This window comes from Saccoglossus kowalevskii, chromosome 4 (assembly GCF_978046115.1).
Source record: "Saccoglossus kowalevskii chromosome 4, keSacKowa6.1, whole genome shotgun sequence".
In the NCBI taxonomy this organism is placed as follows: domain Eukaryota; kingdom Metazoa; phylum Hemichordata; class Enteropneusta; family Harrimaniidae; genus Saccoglossus; species Saccoglossus kowalevskii.
This window is the reverse complement of record NC_140644.1, coordinates 33,495,353-33,510,133: the sequence shown is the minus strand read 5'-3', so window position 1 is coordinate 33,510,133 and position 14,781 is coordinate 33,495,353. Positions and strand designations below refer to the sequence as shown.

The 14,781-nt window shown below is 32.3% G+C and overlaps 1 protein-coding gene across 2 annotated transcripts in view; it reads right to left on the bottom strand.

The window, feature by feature from the left end:
• Positions 1 to 2,944: 2,944 nt before the first annotated feature.
• The window catches only part of LOC100366354 (uncharacterized), a 169,348-nt gene continuing 157,511 nt past the window's right edge, over positions 2,945 to 14,781 (bottom strand). For both annotated transcript variants that reach the window (XM_085498616.1, XM_085498615.1), the window contains exons 17-20: positions 6,404 to 6,548; positions 6,065 to 6,230; positions 3,761 to 3,951; positions 2,945 to 3,207 (exon numbers count right to left, since the gene is read on the bottom strand). In XM_085498616.1, the coding sequence (XP_085354742.1) occupies positions 3,173 to 3,207; positions 3,761 to 3,951; positions 6,065 to 6,230; positions 6,404 to 6,548 (537 nt within the window). In that variant the 3' untranslated portion in view covers positions 2,945 to 3,172. The remainder of the gene's footprint in view (positions 3,208 to 3,760; positions 3,952 to 6,064; positions 6,231 to 6,403; positions 6,549 to 14,781) is intronic.

Genomic DNA, 14,781 nt, shown 5'->3' with positions numbered 1-14,781 from the left:
GGCACGACGATTATCCTATTTAAGTAGATCCTATATAAATATCTCATTTAAATATTGCACATTCACATCGGACCTACGTGAGCGCTAATTAAGATAAAGGTGCTGAAATTAGGATGCACTGTCTAGTATATAGTCCGATACTGAGGTAATAAAATAAACCAACACCACAGGTGATATATCAGGTCGTTTTGCACAATTCACGACGTATATCCACTTAGGGGGTATTTTTTAACAATTATATTATTCAACCTACATTTTAACTGTAATTCCTAGACATCAAAATCGCTAATATGATGCAGCACCTAAAACGTTGAACGTGCAACGGCGGTGAAATCCAACAGAACAAGCATGTCGCATACGACTTGTTTACCACTTCCGTGTGACTGAGAATGTTCTAGAACCATACTGTGTCTAGGTGGAATGTTTAGAAGCTGGTTGAATAGGTAATAGAACACTGTAGAAGGCAATAGAAGGTAATGGGACATTCTAGAAATTTGTAGTAAATTCCAGACTCATTATGTATGCTGATGTAATAGTCTATTTATAGACAGTGTGGGTATATATAGGGGAGTTGTTCAGCACTGAGATCAGATCGGAGATCTCGTTGAATTGTATTGGAGTTTAAGTATCTAGTTATTGGAGTAGTGGAGTTTTACCGCGTTATTGTACTTGATGTTTGCAGAGTATAATAATACCAGTACCAGTTGAAACTTCATCTGTTGGCTCCGTGTTCGTATTTTATCATCGCCGCCAGGGAAGTCTTTCTGTTACTGTTGCCATTTTGGTATTTGAACCATCACACCTGTACTATACCAATTACGGTAATATTACGTTGCGTGTGACAAAACATATAGCGATTATCGAGCGGCTGAGCATTATTGCGCCAGTATTTTGGCGCTTCGAGGTTTATTCGAGTAGTTACTTTTAGCAGCAAATTGATATAAGTAATATTGTCGCGATTGACATAATTAAAGAAAACAAAACTTCATATAGTGTTGCACGCCTGAATATGATTTAATGCATTTGGAGGGGTCGTCAATAAACCGAGTTCACGAGCGAGCTACTGCAATACATTTTTGGCGCAATTCTGAAAAATAAATAGTTTTTCTAATTTATCTTGTTGAACTCCAAATACCCAAATACTATGTGTTATTCACGTTTGGACCCACTTCTAAACGTGAATAACGTTTGTCAGAACAATAGAAATGCTGGTATTAAACGTGATTTGTAATCAGCAGTACTACGTGTGTAAATATATTTCGGTAAAATGAATGTAATATTGTGTTGATTCGTCGGCGTTTTTATTCAATTAAGCTACTAACTAACGTCGGTTACAATTTTACTGTTTAACGTTTCCAAGCGAGAAGACTCGCAGTTACATTTTCACCACAGAGGGCTCCCAGCTCTAACGACCGCTCATGATTGGCCTGCTCAGCGCCCGATGTGAGTATATTTAGGATTTACTTCCTCATAAATAATGTATTAACACTAATTATTTTTGTGATCGTAATGCAAGACACATATCTCAGAAAGAATTTTACTGTCTATACTTAATAGATGATAATTTTTTATGGAAATTTTCAAACCCGATAATGGTGTATTGGAGTACAGAGTGTTGATGTTTGCCTGTAATAAAAGTCACATACAATGATAGTGTAAATACAATTTATTTATATTTGGAAGCAATTTTCCGACATCATAAGCAGACGAATTACGATATTTAGTCAATCGTAACGAGTAATATTTGCTTACAAACATAACAGCGATGTGAACTTCATTGAACTAAAATATGTACCAAATAAACTTTGCATAAAAACTCGGGACGCATAATTGCTACGAAAAAAACTGTTACATCCTATGGCACTATATACATCCATGTGTACAACAAGATGGATGCAAGCAAAAGAACAATCTGCGTGGGTGTCCACTTTAATTTATAGACAAGTAGATATTCCTCTTGGGGCGTAAATTTAATTTCTTTTGTTGTCATCTATTTTATACAATACGCTATACTTGCACAGTATGGGCAAGTTATTTTTCTTGAGATTCAAATTAAATTAAAATATCGCGAAATGAAGTTGTTAACGCGAAATCCCCTGAAACCGCGAAATCGTCCAAAATTTCACAAAACTATTTTATTTCCCAAATTTTTTATTATTATAATTTAACTGAAGAAATCAGCACAACTGGCCAGTCTAACAACACACAGGATGTATCCAGCAATGGTTATAGTGTTTTATTTGGATATATATATATAAGTGCGGTTGAATTTGTATACATAAATACATCAGCATTATTAAAAACGACATGATTATATTCGTACTATGTGCGGAAAATGTTAAGCAGGGTTGTAACATTGTCGCATCATAATTTATTAATTGAAAGTATGGGTCACTATCAAAAGGCTCTGAATGAACTTCCATACCCCCTTCCTTCCCACCCTCTGCCCTTACGCAGATCGTCAGACGCCATGACCGGCCATTCAGATTTTTTTAATAACCACCGTTGAGAGCACTACACTAGTACTATTTGAGGGCGCTATCATTGCGTTTTCCAATATACAGTAAATGCAAATGAGAGCGAAAATCACTGTTGTTTGTGCTTCTAAAATAGTGTTTATAATTAATTATCTTCCTTATCGCGTAAACTTTTTTTTTAATCTGATTACATAGATGAGAACAACAGTAAACGCGTAACAATTCGATGAAACGCAAAAATTTAGTATATATTTATTGAATATTAACACTACTTTGGAGAAACAATCGTTAAATCAGAGTAGGCCATGAATTGTGCCATTAGGTGCGTAATTATTTTAACAAATATTTGAATCACTCACAATTTATTAGTAGTATATACATTCATAGCACACACACACACACACACACACACGGGTAGGCTGCCTACAACACGGTTACCGTGCCTACAAGAACAATGCATACCAACATAGTGTGCAGATTGAAGTTATCTTTATTAAAAGTTATATAGATATAGATTCAACAGTTAATCGTTTTAATTCCCGAGAGCGTTTATAAAGAATATGTTACACAAGTCATTGGTACATATGTCATATAGTATAAGTATGCTCTACTTGAAATGAAATACACTACTACTGATTAATTAAGGCTAGTAACAGAGAACGTTTGGAGTCCATCACAACAAGTAATACGAAGTGTTACATCTGTCCAGTCAGTTCAAGGTGTTTAAGTCCTACAAAGAAAAGAAAAGTTTGAAAGTTTTTAAAAATCTCCTTAACAACAAGCCTGCATATTCTAAAACTGTTATTAGCACGAATTGTCACTGCTATAAGCATTCATTTTCACTGTTATTATTACTAAGATAGTATTACTATGCAAACTTCAAAAAGCATTGTAGCAAATTTATTTCATAGTGTAATGCATTGTGAAATATTAATCTTTATGAACTGGATATGGCTTTTGACGTGTAATGTCGTGCGGCGCGTAAACCATACGACCGAGGGTAGCAGAAGTTGAATCCGGTCCATAGAATTTTTATCATATACTATACTATGGGTATAAGTACAATTTAACCACAACGTGACCCCAAACATACAACGTAATTCACAATGACGCGTTTTGTTTTGATTGATAAAAAACAGCGCGATGGGCTGGGCGCAATATAGGAAGGTAGTGCAAGATGTGACGGCGAACTTCTTATAGCGAAACGAGGCCGGGCAATATGAGGTATATGATAAATACGATTTAATAGGCGGCTACATAGTACCCAGCCGTATTGTATTTACCGGCAACTGCTGACTGGAATCCTGCATTGTAGTCACATGCGACTTCATTGCTACGGTAATCAGCCCGGTCGTTTGTCCAGTAGTCGTTGATATCAGGTCCACCAACAAGACCACCGTATAAGACTTGGGGATTCGAACCATTATAATTGTAGTTACTCCAATTGCAAGTGGCCGGTAGATCAGGACAGGAACTAGAACGGAATAGTAACGTTTAGACAAATTAACAAATTCCGCATTATATCAGGAGTTCAATATTGTCATCAAGAACACGATGAGTGAGAATATCGATCATTAAAACGAGCGCTCTAGCGCAATATTCTGTTGCCTATTCATAATAATAACTTTATTACACAATCAAAACCATCAGGGGGGTTAGTTTAGTAAATAACAAAAGTCTAAAATGATAAAACTATCATGATGATAAAATACTAAAACTGACATTGCATCATGATAGAAAAGACATTAGTTCTCAAATGGATGCGTATTTACATAATTATATATTTTCAATGAATATTGTATTTTGCAAAAAAATGGAGAGAGCAAGGTCATGCTTCATTATTTTAAGAAAAACATCTCAATTTTGCTTGCCTGCGATTGTATTAGTAATGTGACACTATACAAATAAAGATTGTCTTTCAATTTTAAAACATGTACATTCCAGAATGAAATGCATCTCACCCTCTATCACATCAAAACTGAACCCATATTAACTTTGGTAATAATCCTAATTTGGAACGTCGCCTGAATTTGGAACATAACTACTGGTTAAATGCCAGAACTCTTGTTCGAAATCATCTGTTGCAATTCTTTTTTGTTGTCCGCGACAATCCTTTGCCTTTATTGATTATCATCTGCAGCGAGGAAGAGCTTTCAAAGCCTAGCCAACATCGACAAACTCGCATAAATTACATTGAGTTTACATACCTTCAATTAATAAAATATCTGAAATACTTACACATAATAAGAAAAAAACAATATTTTAATTTTTTTTTTGTTTTAAAATGGAACATTGCGGTAAAGACTTCGTTTTCGACATTTTTTCAAAATTATTTTGACAAGATAATTGAGAAATTTATACTAAAAATAATTCATAACAAAATGTATTCCCGTGCACCTATACATAAAATTCATAATCACCGATTACACAAGAATAATACCGAAAAAAGATAATTTGCTATATTCTCTATATTTGTGCCTTTTATAAATCTTATTATGACTGAAAGAAGCCTAATGAAATCACAAACTATGCAGTATAAATATTTGGTCAAAATTTTGTATTTTTCTGAATAGCGGAAACGGAAAGTGTTTATCGCAGTGTTAATGGGTTGTTACTAATTTCAATGTTTATGTTCATTTACACTGACCAGCTGTTCGTAAAAGTAGCGACAGAATAGAAAAAAAAACAATCACGTGACCAATATTTGTATTTGAAACACTGCAGTAACGCGCGATATTTTCATACAAAAGATATCAGTGAATGACACGCTACTACCATAGTAGTAAATATAGCAAGCTTACAAACCACGACGGTTACAAGATGTATTATGGGATTCATATCCCATCGTTGAGGGCGTAACCAAACTCGTGTGATGCGTAACAATTGCGACTGGAAATTTTAACATAGTTTTTTGTTGGGAAACCTCTGAATACATCATGCAATCTTCGTCATACAGCCAGCTCTTAAAAGTCATTCAAACACAATATTATTGCGTGCTCACGATGATGTGCGTTGTTACTAAGAAATAAGTGATATACAGTAACCCCTCGCTAAGTCGCGAAAGTGCGGTTCATGCATTCAACATATATACACATGGGTTTATTTATAGTACGTTTTCCTTTTGAAAAACATAGATGGGGGTCACATCTTTATTGATGTCATTATTGTCGGATAATTTTGCACATTTTCTGTCCAGTCCGCTTTGGTTAATTTCGAAATCAAATTTTCTCATCTTTACTTCTTCTTTACTCACCCACGAATAGGGACTAACCGACTGCTGGATCACCTAAATCCTGATTTAGTTTCACCTTTCTTGACACTGTCGACCGCTGCGATTATTTTTACGTACAGACAGTCTGGATAGCTTTAACGGCCAATTTCATACACGATGCAACGAAACAAGTTCAGCTTGAAATCGAACATAGTACACATATGAACAAACTCTGAAGAAGAACCATGCTTATGCTAATGCTAATTCGTACGCAATCACATGCGAGTGGAGAAATTGAAATGGGCAACTTGTGCACATATTAATTAGGAAAATGGATTCTCTACTACTATGTTCATAATTGCTAATATTTATGTACCTTGATCGATGATGTGGTCTATTTGGTGGATTGACCCCGTAACCAGTCACGTAACTGTGCCCACTATCCCCCAACATATAGTGGATCTGGGTTTTAGCGAAAGTCTGATACTCGGCAGTTTTAATACCCTGTTCTGCTGCTACCAGTGCTATGAATGCCGTGTTGGCTGTAATTTAATAATTCATGCAGAGTAAAGATTAGTTATAAAGAGTATATTTCCAATAATGAATTCCCAGATGATAACGAACTTTATTTATAAATAAACCAATGACAAAATTTAATGATATCCAACATAATCTTCGTGATATAATGATCCAGAGACTGTCAATGTTGACTTACCAGCATAACGAAGAGGTCCCCAGTCACTTCGGCGAACCAGCCCACCTGGGGTATACGGAACTGTTCCACCAGGTAACCAAGCATCTACGAAGTTTGTAATGGAGTTATAGTATTTATTCTTTCCAGTAATCTGGTAGAGTAACACCTGGAATGTCAATAGCAAAACAAGTGTATCTTGTCTTCTAGAAACAGAATTTCATGGAGTAGCCAGATGTAAAGTATGTTTAACCTATAACACATATATGTTCTGTAACTCAGATAATATACACATTGTATTGTATAACATCGCATATAATGTTATGGTAGTATACGTCATACATAGTATACATCATACATAGTATACACTCCTCATAGTATACATCATATATAGTATACACCATACATAGTATACACCACACATAGTATACACTCCTCAAAGTATACATCATATATAGTATACACCATACATAGTATACACCACACATAGTATACACTCCTCAAAGTATACATCATATATAGTATACATCATACATAGTATACACCATACATAGTATGCAACACTCATAGTATACACCATGCATAGTATGCACTATTCATAGTATTCACTATACATAGTACACACCACACATAGTATACATCACTCATAGTATACACCACTCATAGTATACACCATACATAGTATACACTCCTCATAGTATACATCATATATAGCATACAACATACATAGTATACACCACTCATAGTATACACCATTCATAGTATACATTATTCATAGTATACACCATACATAGTATACACCACTCATAGTTTACACCATACATAGTATACACCATACATAGTATACATCATACATAGTACACACCATACATAGTATACACCACTCATAGTATACACTGTTAATAGTATACACCAATAATAGTATATACCATTATTAGTATACACCATGCATAGTATACACTATTCATAGTATACACCATACATAGTATACACCATACATAATATACACCATGCATAGTATACACCATTCGTAGTATACAACATACATAGTATACACCATTCATAATATACACCATTAATAGTATACACCATTCATAGTACACACCATTCATATAATACACCATTAATAGTATACATCATACAGTGTATACACCATTCATAGTATACACAATAAACAATACATGGTATACACCATTCATAGTATACACCATTCATAGTATACACAATACATGGTATACACCATTCATAGTATACACCATTCATAGTATACACCATTTATAGTATACATCAAACATAGTATACACCATACATTATATACACCATTCATAGTATACATCATTCATAGTATACACCATACATAGTATGCACCATACATAGTATACACCATTCATAGTATACACCATTCATAGTATACACCATCAATAGTATACATCATACTTATTATACACCATTCATAGTATACACCATACATAGTATACACCATAATAATATTCACCATTATAGTATACACCATTCATAGTATACACCATACATAGTATATATCATTCATAGTATACACCATACATGCTATACACCATTCATAATATACACCATTCATAGTATACATGATTCATAGTATTCACCATACATAGTACACATCATTCATATTATTCACTATACATAGTATACACCATACATAATATACACCATTCATAGTATACACCATACATAATATACACTATACATAGTATACACCATACATTATATACACTATTCCCAGTATACACCATACATAGTATACACAATGCATAGTATACACTATTCATAGTATACACCAAACATAGTATACACCATTCATAGTATACAACATACATAGTATACATCATACATTATATACACCATACATAGTTTACACCATTCATAGTAATTACCATTCATAGTATACACCGTTAATAATATACATCATACATAGTATACATCATTCATATTATACACCATACATATTATACACCATACATGTCATACATCATTCATAGCATACACAATACACCATACATGGTATACACCATTCATAGTATACACAATACACCATACATGGTATACTTCATTCATAGTACACACAATACACCATACATGGTATAAACCATTCATAGTATACACAATACACCATGCATGGTATACACCATTCATAGTAATCACCACTCATAGTATAGACCATTCATAGTATACACCGTACATAGTATACATCATACATAGTATACACCATACATTATATACACCATTCATAGTATACGCCATTCATAGTATACGCCGTACATGGTATACACAATACATGGTATACACCATTCATAGTATACACCATTCATAGTATACACCATTCATAGTATACACCATTTATAGTATAAATCAAACATAGTATACACCATACATTATATACACCATTCATAGTATACATCATTCATAGTATACACCATACATAGTATGCACCATACATAGTATACACCATTCATAGTATACACCATTCATAGTATACACCATCAATAGTATACATCATACTTATTATACACCATTCATAGTATACACCATACATAGTATACACCATAATAATATTCACCATTATAGTATACACCATTCATAGTATACACCATACATAGTATATATCATTCATAGTATACACCATACATGCTATACACCATTCATAATATACACCATTCATAGTATACATGATTCATAGTATTCACCATACATAGTACACATCATTCATATTATTCACTATACATAGTATACACCATACATAATATACACCATTCATAGTATACACCATACATAATATACACTATACATAGTATACACCATACATTATATACACTATTCCCAGTATACACCATACATAGTATACACAATGCATAGTATACACTATTCATAGTATACACCAAACATAGTATACACCATTCATAGTATACAACATACATAGTATACATCATACATTATATACACCATACATAGTTTACACCATTCATAGTAATTACCATTCATAGTATACACCGTTAATAATATACATCATACATAGTATACATCATTCATATTATACACCATACATATTATACACCATACATGTCATACATCATTCATAGCATACACAATACACCATACATGGTATACACCATTCATAGTATACACAATACACCATACATGGTATACTTCATTCATAGTATACACAATACACCATACATGGTATAAACCATTCATAGTATACACAATACACCATGCATGGTATACACCATTCATAGTAATCACCACTCATAGTATAGACCATTCATAGTATACACCGTACATAGTATACATCATACATAGTATACACCATACATTATATACACCATTCATAGTATACGCCATTCATAGTATACGCCGTACATGGTATACACAATACATGGTATACACCATTCATAGTATACACCATTCATAGTACACACCATTCATAGAATACACCATTAATATTATACATCATACAGTGTATACACCATTCATAGTATACACAATAAGCAATACATGATATACACCATTCATAGTATACACCATTCATAGTATACACAATACATGGCATACACCATTCATAGTATACACCATTCATAGTATACACCATTTATAGTATACATCAAACATAGTATACACCATACATTATATACACCATTCATAGTATACATCATTCATAGTATACACCATACATAGTATGCACCATACATAGTATACACCATTAATAGTATACACCATTCATAGTATACACCATCAATAGTATACATCATACTTATTATACACCATTCATAGTATACACCATACATAGTATATATCATTCATAGTATACACCATACATGCTATACACCATTCATAATATACACCATTCATAGTATACATGATTCATAGTATTCACCATACATAGTACACATCATTCATAGTATTCAATATACATAGTATACACCATACATAAGATACACCATTCATAGTATACACCATACATAATATACACAATGCATAGTATACACTATTCATAGTATCCACCAAACATAGTATACACCATTCATAGTATACAACATACATAGTATACATCATACATTATATACACCATACATAGTTTACACCATTCATAGTAATTACCATTCATAGTATACACCGTTAATGATATACATCATACATAGTATACATCATTCATATTATACACCATACATAGTATGCACCATACATATTATTCATCATTCATAGTATACACAATACACCATACATGGTATGCACCATTCATAGTATACACAATACACCATACATGGTATACTCCATTCATAGTATACACAATACACCATACGTGGTATACACCATTCATAGTATACACAATACACCATACATGGTATACACCATTCATAGTAATCACCATTAATAGTATACATCATTCATAGTACACACCATTCATAGTATACTCAATACACCACACATGGTATACACCATTCATAGTAATCACCATTAATAGTATACACCATACATAGTATACACCATTCATAGTATACACCATTCAAAGTACACACCGTAAATAGTACACATCATTCATAGTATACACCATTCATAGTATACACAATACACCATACATGGTATATACCATTCATAGAAATCACCATTAATAGTATACACCATTCATAGTATACACCAGACATAGTATACACCTTTCATATTATACACCATACATGTTATACACCATTCATAGTATACACAATACCCATACATGGTATACACCATTCATAGTATACACAATACACCATACATAGTATACATCATAGTATACGCCATACATGGTATACACCATACATAGTATGCACCATACATTATATACACCATTGATAGTATACATCATTCATAGTATACACCATACATAGTATGCACCATACATAGTATACACCATTAATAGTATGCACCTTTCATAGTATACACCATCAATAGTATACATCATTCTTATTATACACCATCCATAGTATACACCATATATAGTATACACCACTCATAGTATACACCACACATAGTATACAACATTCATAGTATACACCAAACATAGTATACACCACACATAGTATACAGCATTCATAGTAAACATCATACATAGTATACACCATATATAGTATACATCATACATAGTATACACCATATATAGTATACACCATTCATAGTATACACTATTCATAGTATACACCACTCATAGTATACACCACACATAGTATACATCATTCATAGTATACACCATACATTGCATACACCATACATAGTATACACCATTAATAGTATACACCATTAATAGTATACACCATACAGAGTATACACCATTCATAGTATACACAATACATGGTATACACCATACATTATATACACCATTCATAGTATACACCATACATAGTATACACCATACATTATATACACCATTCATAGTACACATCATTCATAGTATACACCATACATAGTATACACCATTATAATATTCACCATTATAGTATACACCATTCATATTATACAGTATATATAATATACACTGTACATAGTAATTACCACACATAGTATATACTATTCATAGTATACACCGTCTACAATATACACCATTCATAATATAAATCATTCAAAGTATACACCATACATGCTATGCACCATTCATAATACACACCATTCATAGTATACATGATTCATAGTATTCACCATACATAGTATACATCATTCATAGTATTCACTATACATAGTATACACCATACATAATATACACCATTCATAGTATACACCATACATGGTATACACCATACATAATATACACCATACATAGTATACACCATACATTATATACACTATTCACAGTATACACCATACATAGTTTCCACCATTCATAGTATTTCCCATTCATAGTATACACCATAAATAGTATACATCAAACATAGTATACATCATTCATATTATACACCATACATAGTATACACCATATATAGTATACACCATACATGTTATACATCATTCATAGTATACACAATACACCATACATGGTATACACCATTCATAGTATACACAATACACCATACATGGTATACTTCATTCATAGTATACACAATACACTATGCATGGTATACACCATTCATAGTAATCACCATACATAGTATAAACCATACATATTATTCACCATTCGTAGTATACACTATTCATAGTATACACCACTCATAATATACACCACACATAGTATACATCATTCATAGTATACACCATTTATATTATACACCATACATTGTATACACCATACACAGTATACACCATTAATAGTATACACCATTAATAGTATACACCATACAGAGTATACATCATTCATAGTATACACAATACATGGTATACACCATACATTATATACACCATTCATAGTATACACCATACATAGTATACACCATACATTATATAAACCATTCATAGAACACATCATTCATAGTATACACCATACATAGTATGTATCATACATAGAATACACCATTAATAGTATATATCATACATATTATACACTATTCGTAGTATACACCATACATAGTATACACTGTACATAGTATACACCACACATAGTATATACTATTCATAGTATCCACCGTCTATAATATACACCATATATAGTATACACCATACATAGTATACATCATTTATAGTATGCACCATACATGCTATACACCATTCATAATATACACCCTTCATATTATACATGATTCATAGTATTCACCATACATAGTATACATCATTTATCGTATTCACCATACATAGTATACACCATACATAATATACACCATTCATAGTATACACCATACATGGTATACACCATACATAGTATACATCATTCATATTATACACCATACATAGTATACACCATACATGTTATACATCATTCAAAGTATACACAATACACCATACATGGTATACACCATTCATAGTATACACAATACACCATACATGGTATACTCCTTTCATAGTATACACAATACGCCATACATGGTATACACCATTCATAGTAATCACCATTAATAGTATACATCATTTATTGTATTCACCTAACATAGTATACACCATACATAATATACACCATTCACAGTATACACCATACATGGTATACACCATACATAATATACATCATACATAGTATACATCATTCATATAATACACCATATATAGTATACACCATACATAGTATACACCTTTCATAGTATACACCATTCATAGTAAACACCATTAATAGTATACACCATTCATAGTAATCACCATTAATAGTATACACCATTTATAGTATACACCATACATAGTATACACCTTTCATAGTATACACCATTCATAGTATGCACAATACACCATACATGGTATACTCCATTCATAGTATACACAATACACCACACATGGTATACACCATTCATAGTAATCACCATTAATAGTATACATCCTTCATAGTATACACCATTCATAGTAAACACCATTAATAGTATACACCATTCATAGTAATCATCATTAATAGTATACACCATTTATAGTATACACCATACATAGTATACACCTTTCATAGTATACACCATTCATAGTATACACAATACACCATACATGGAATACACCATTCATAGTATACACAATACACCATACATGGTATACTCCATTCATAGTATACACAATACACCACACATGGTATACACCATTCATAGTAATCACCATTAATAGTATACATCCTTCATAGTATACACCATTCATATTATACACAATACACCATACATGGTATACACCATTCATAGTAATCACCATTAATAGTATATACCATACATAGTATACACCTTTCATAGTATACACCATTCATAGTACACACCGTTAATAGTACACATCATTCATAGTATACACCATTCATAGTATACAAATACATCATACATTGTATACACCATTCATAGTAATCACCATTAATAGTATACACCATTCATAGTATACACCATTCATAGTATACACCATACATAGTATACACCTTTCATAGTATGCACCATACATGTTATACACCATTCATAGTATACACCATACATGTTATACATAATTCATAGTATACATCATTCATAGTATACACAATACACCATACATGGTATACACCATTCATATTATACACCACTCATAGCATAGACCATACATAGTATACACGATACATAGTATACATCATACATAGTATACACCATACATTATATACACCATTCATCGTATACACCGTTCATAGAATACGCCATACATGGTATACACCATATATAATATACACCATTCATAGTACACACCGCTCATAGTATACACCATTAATGGTATACATCATACAGAGTACACACCATTCATAGTATACACCATTACTAGTATACATCAAACGTAGTATG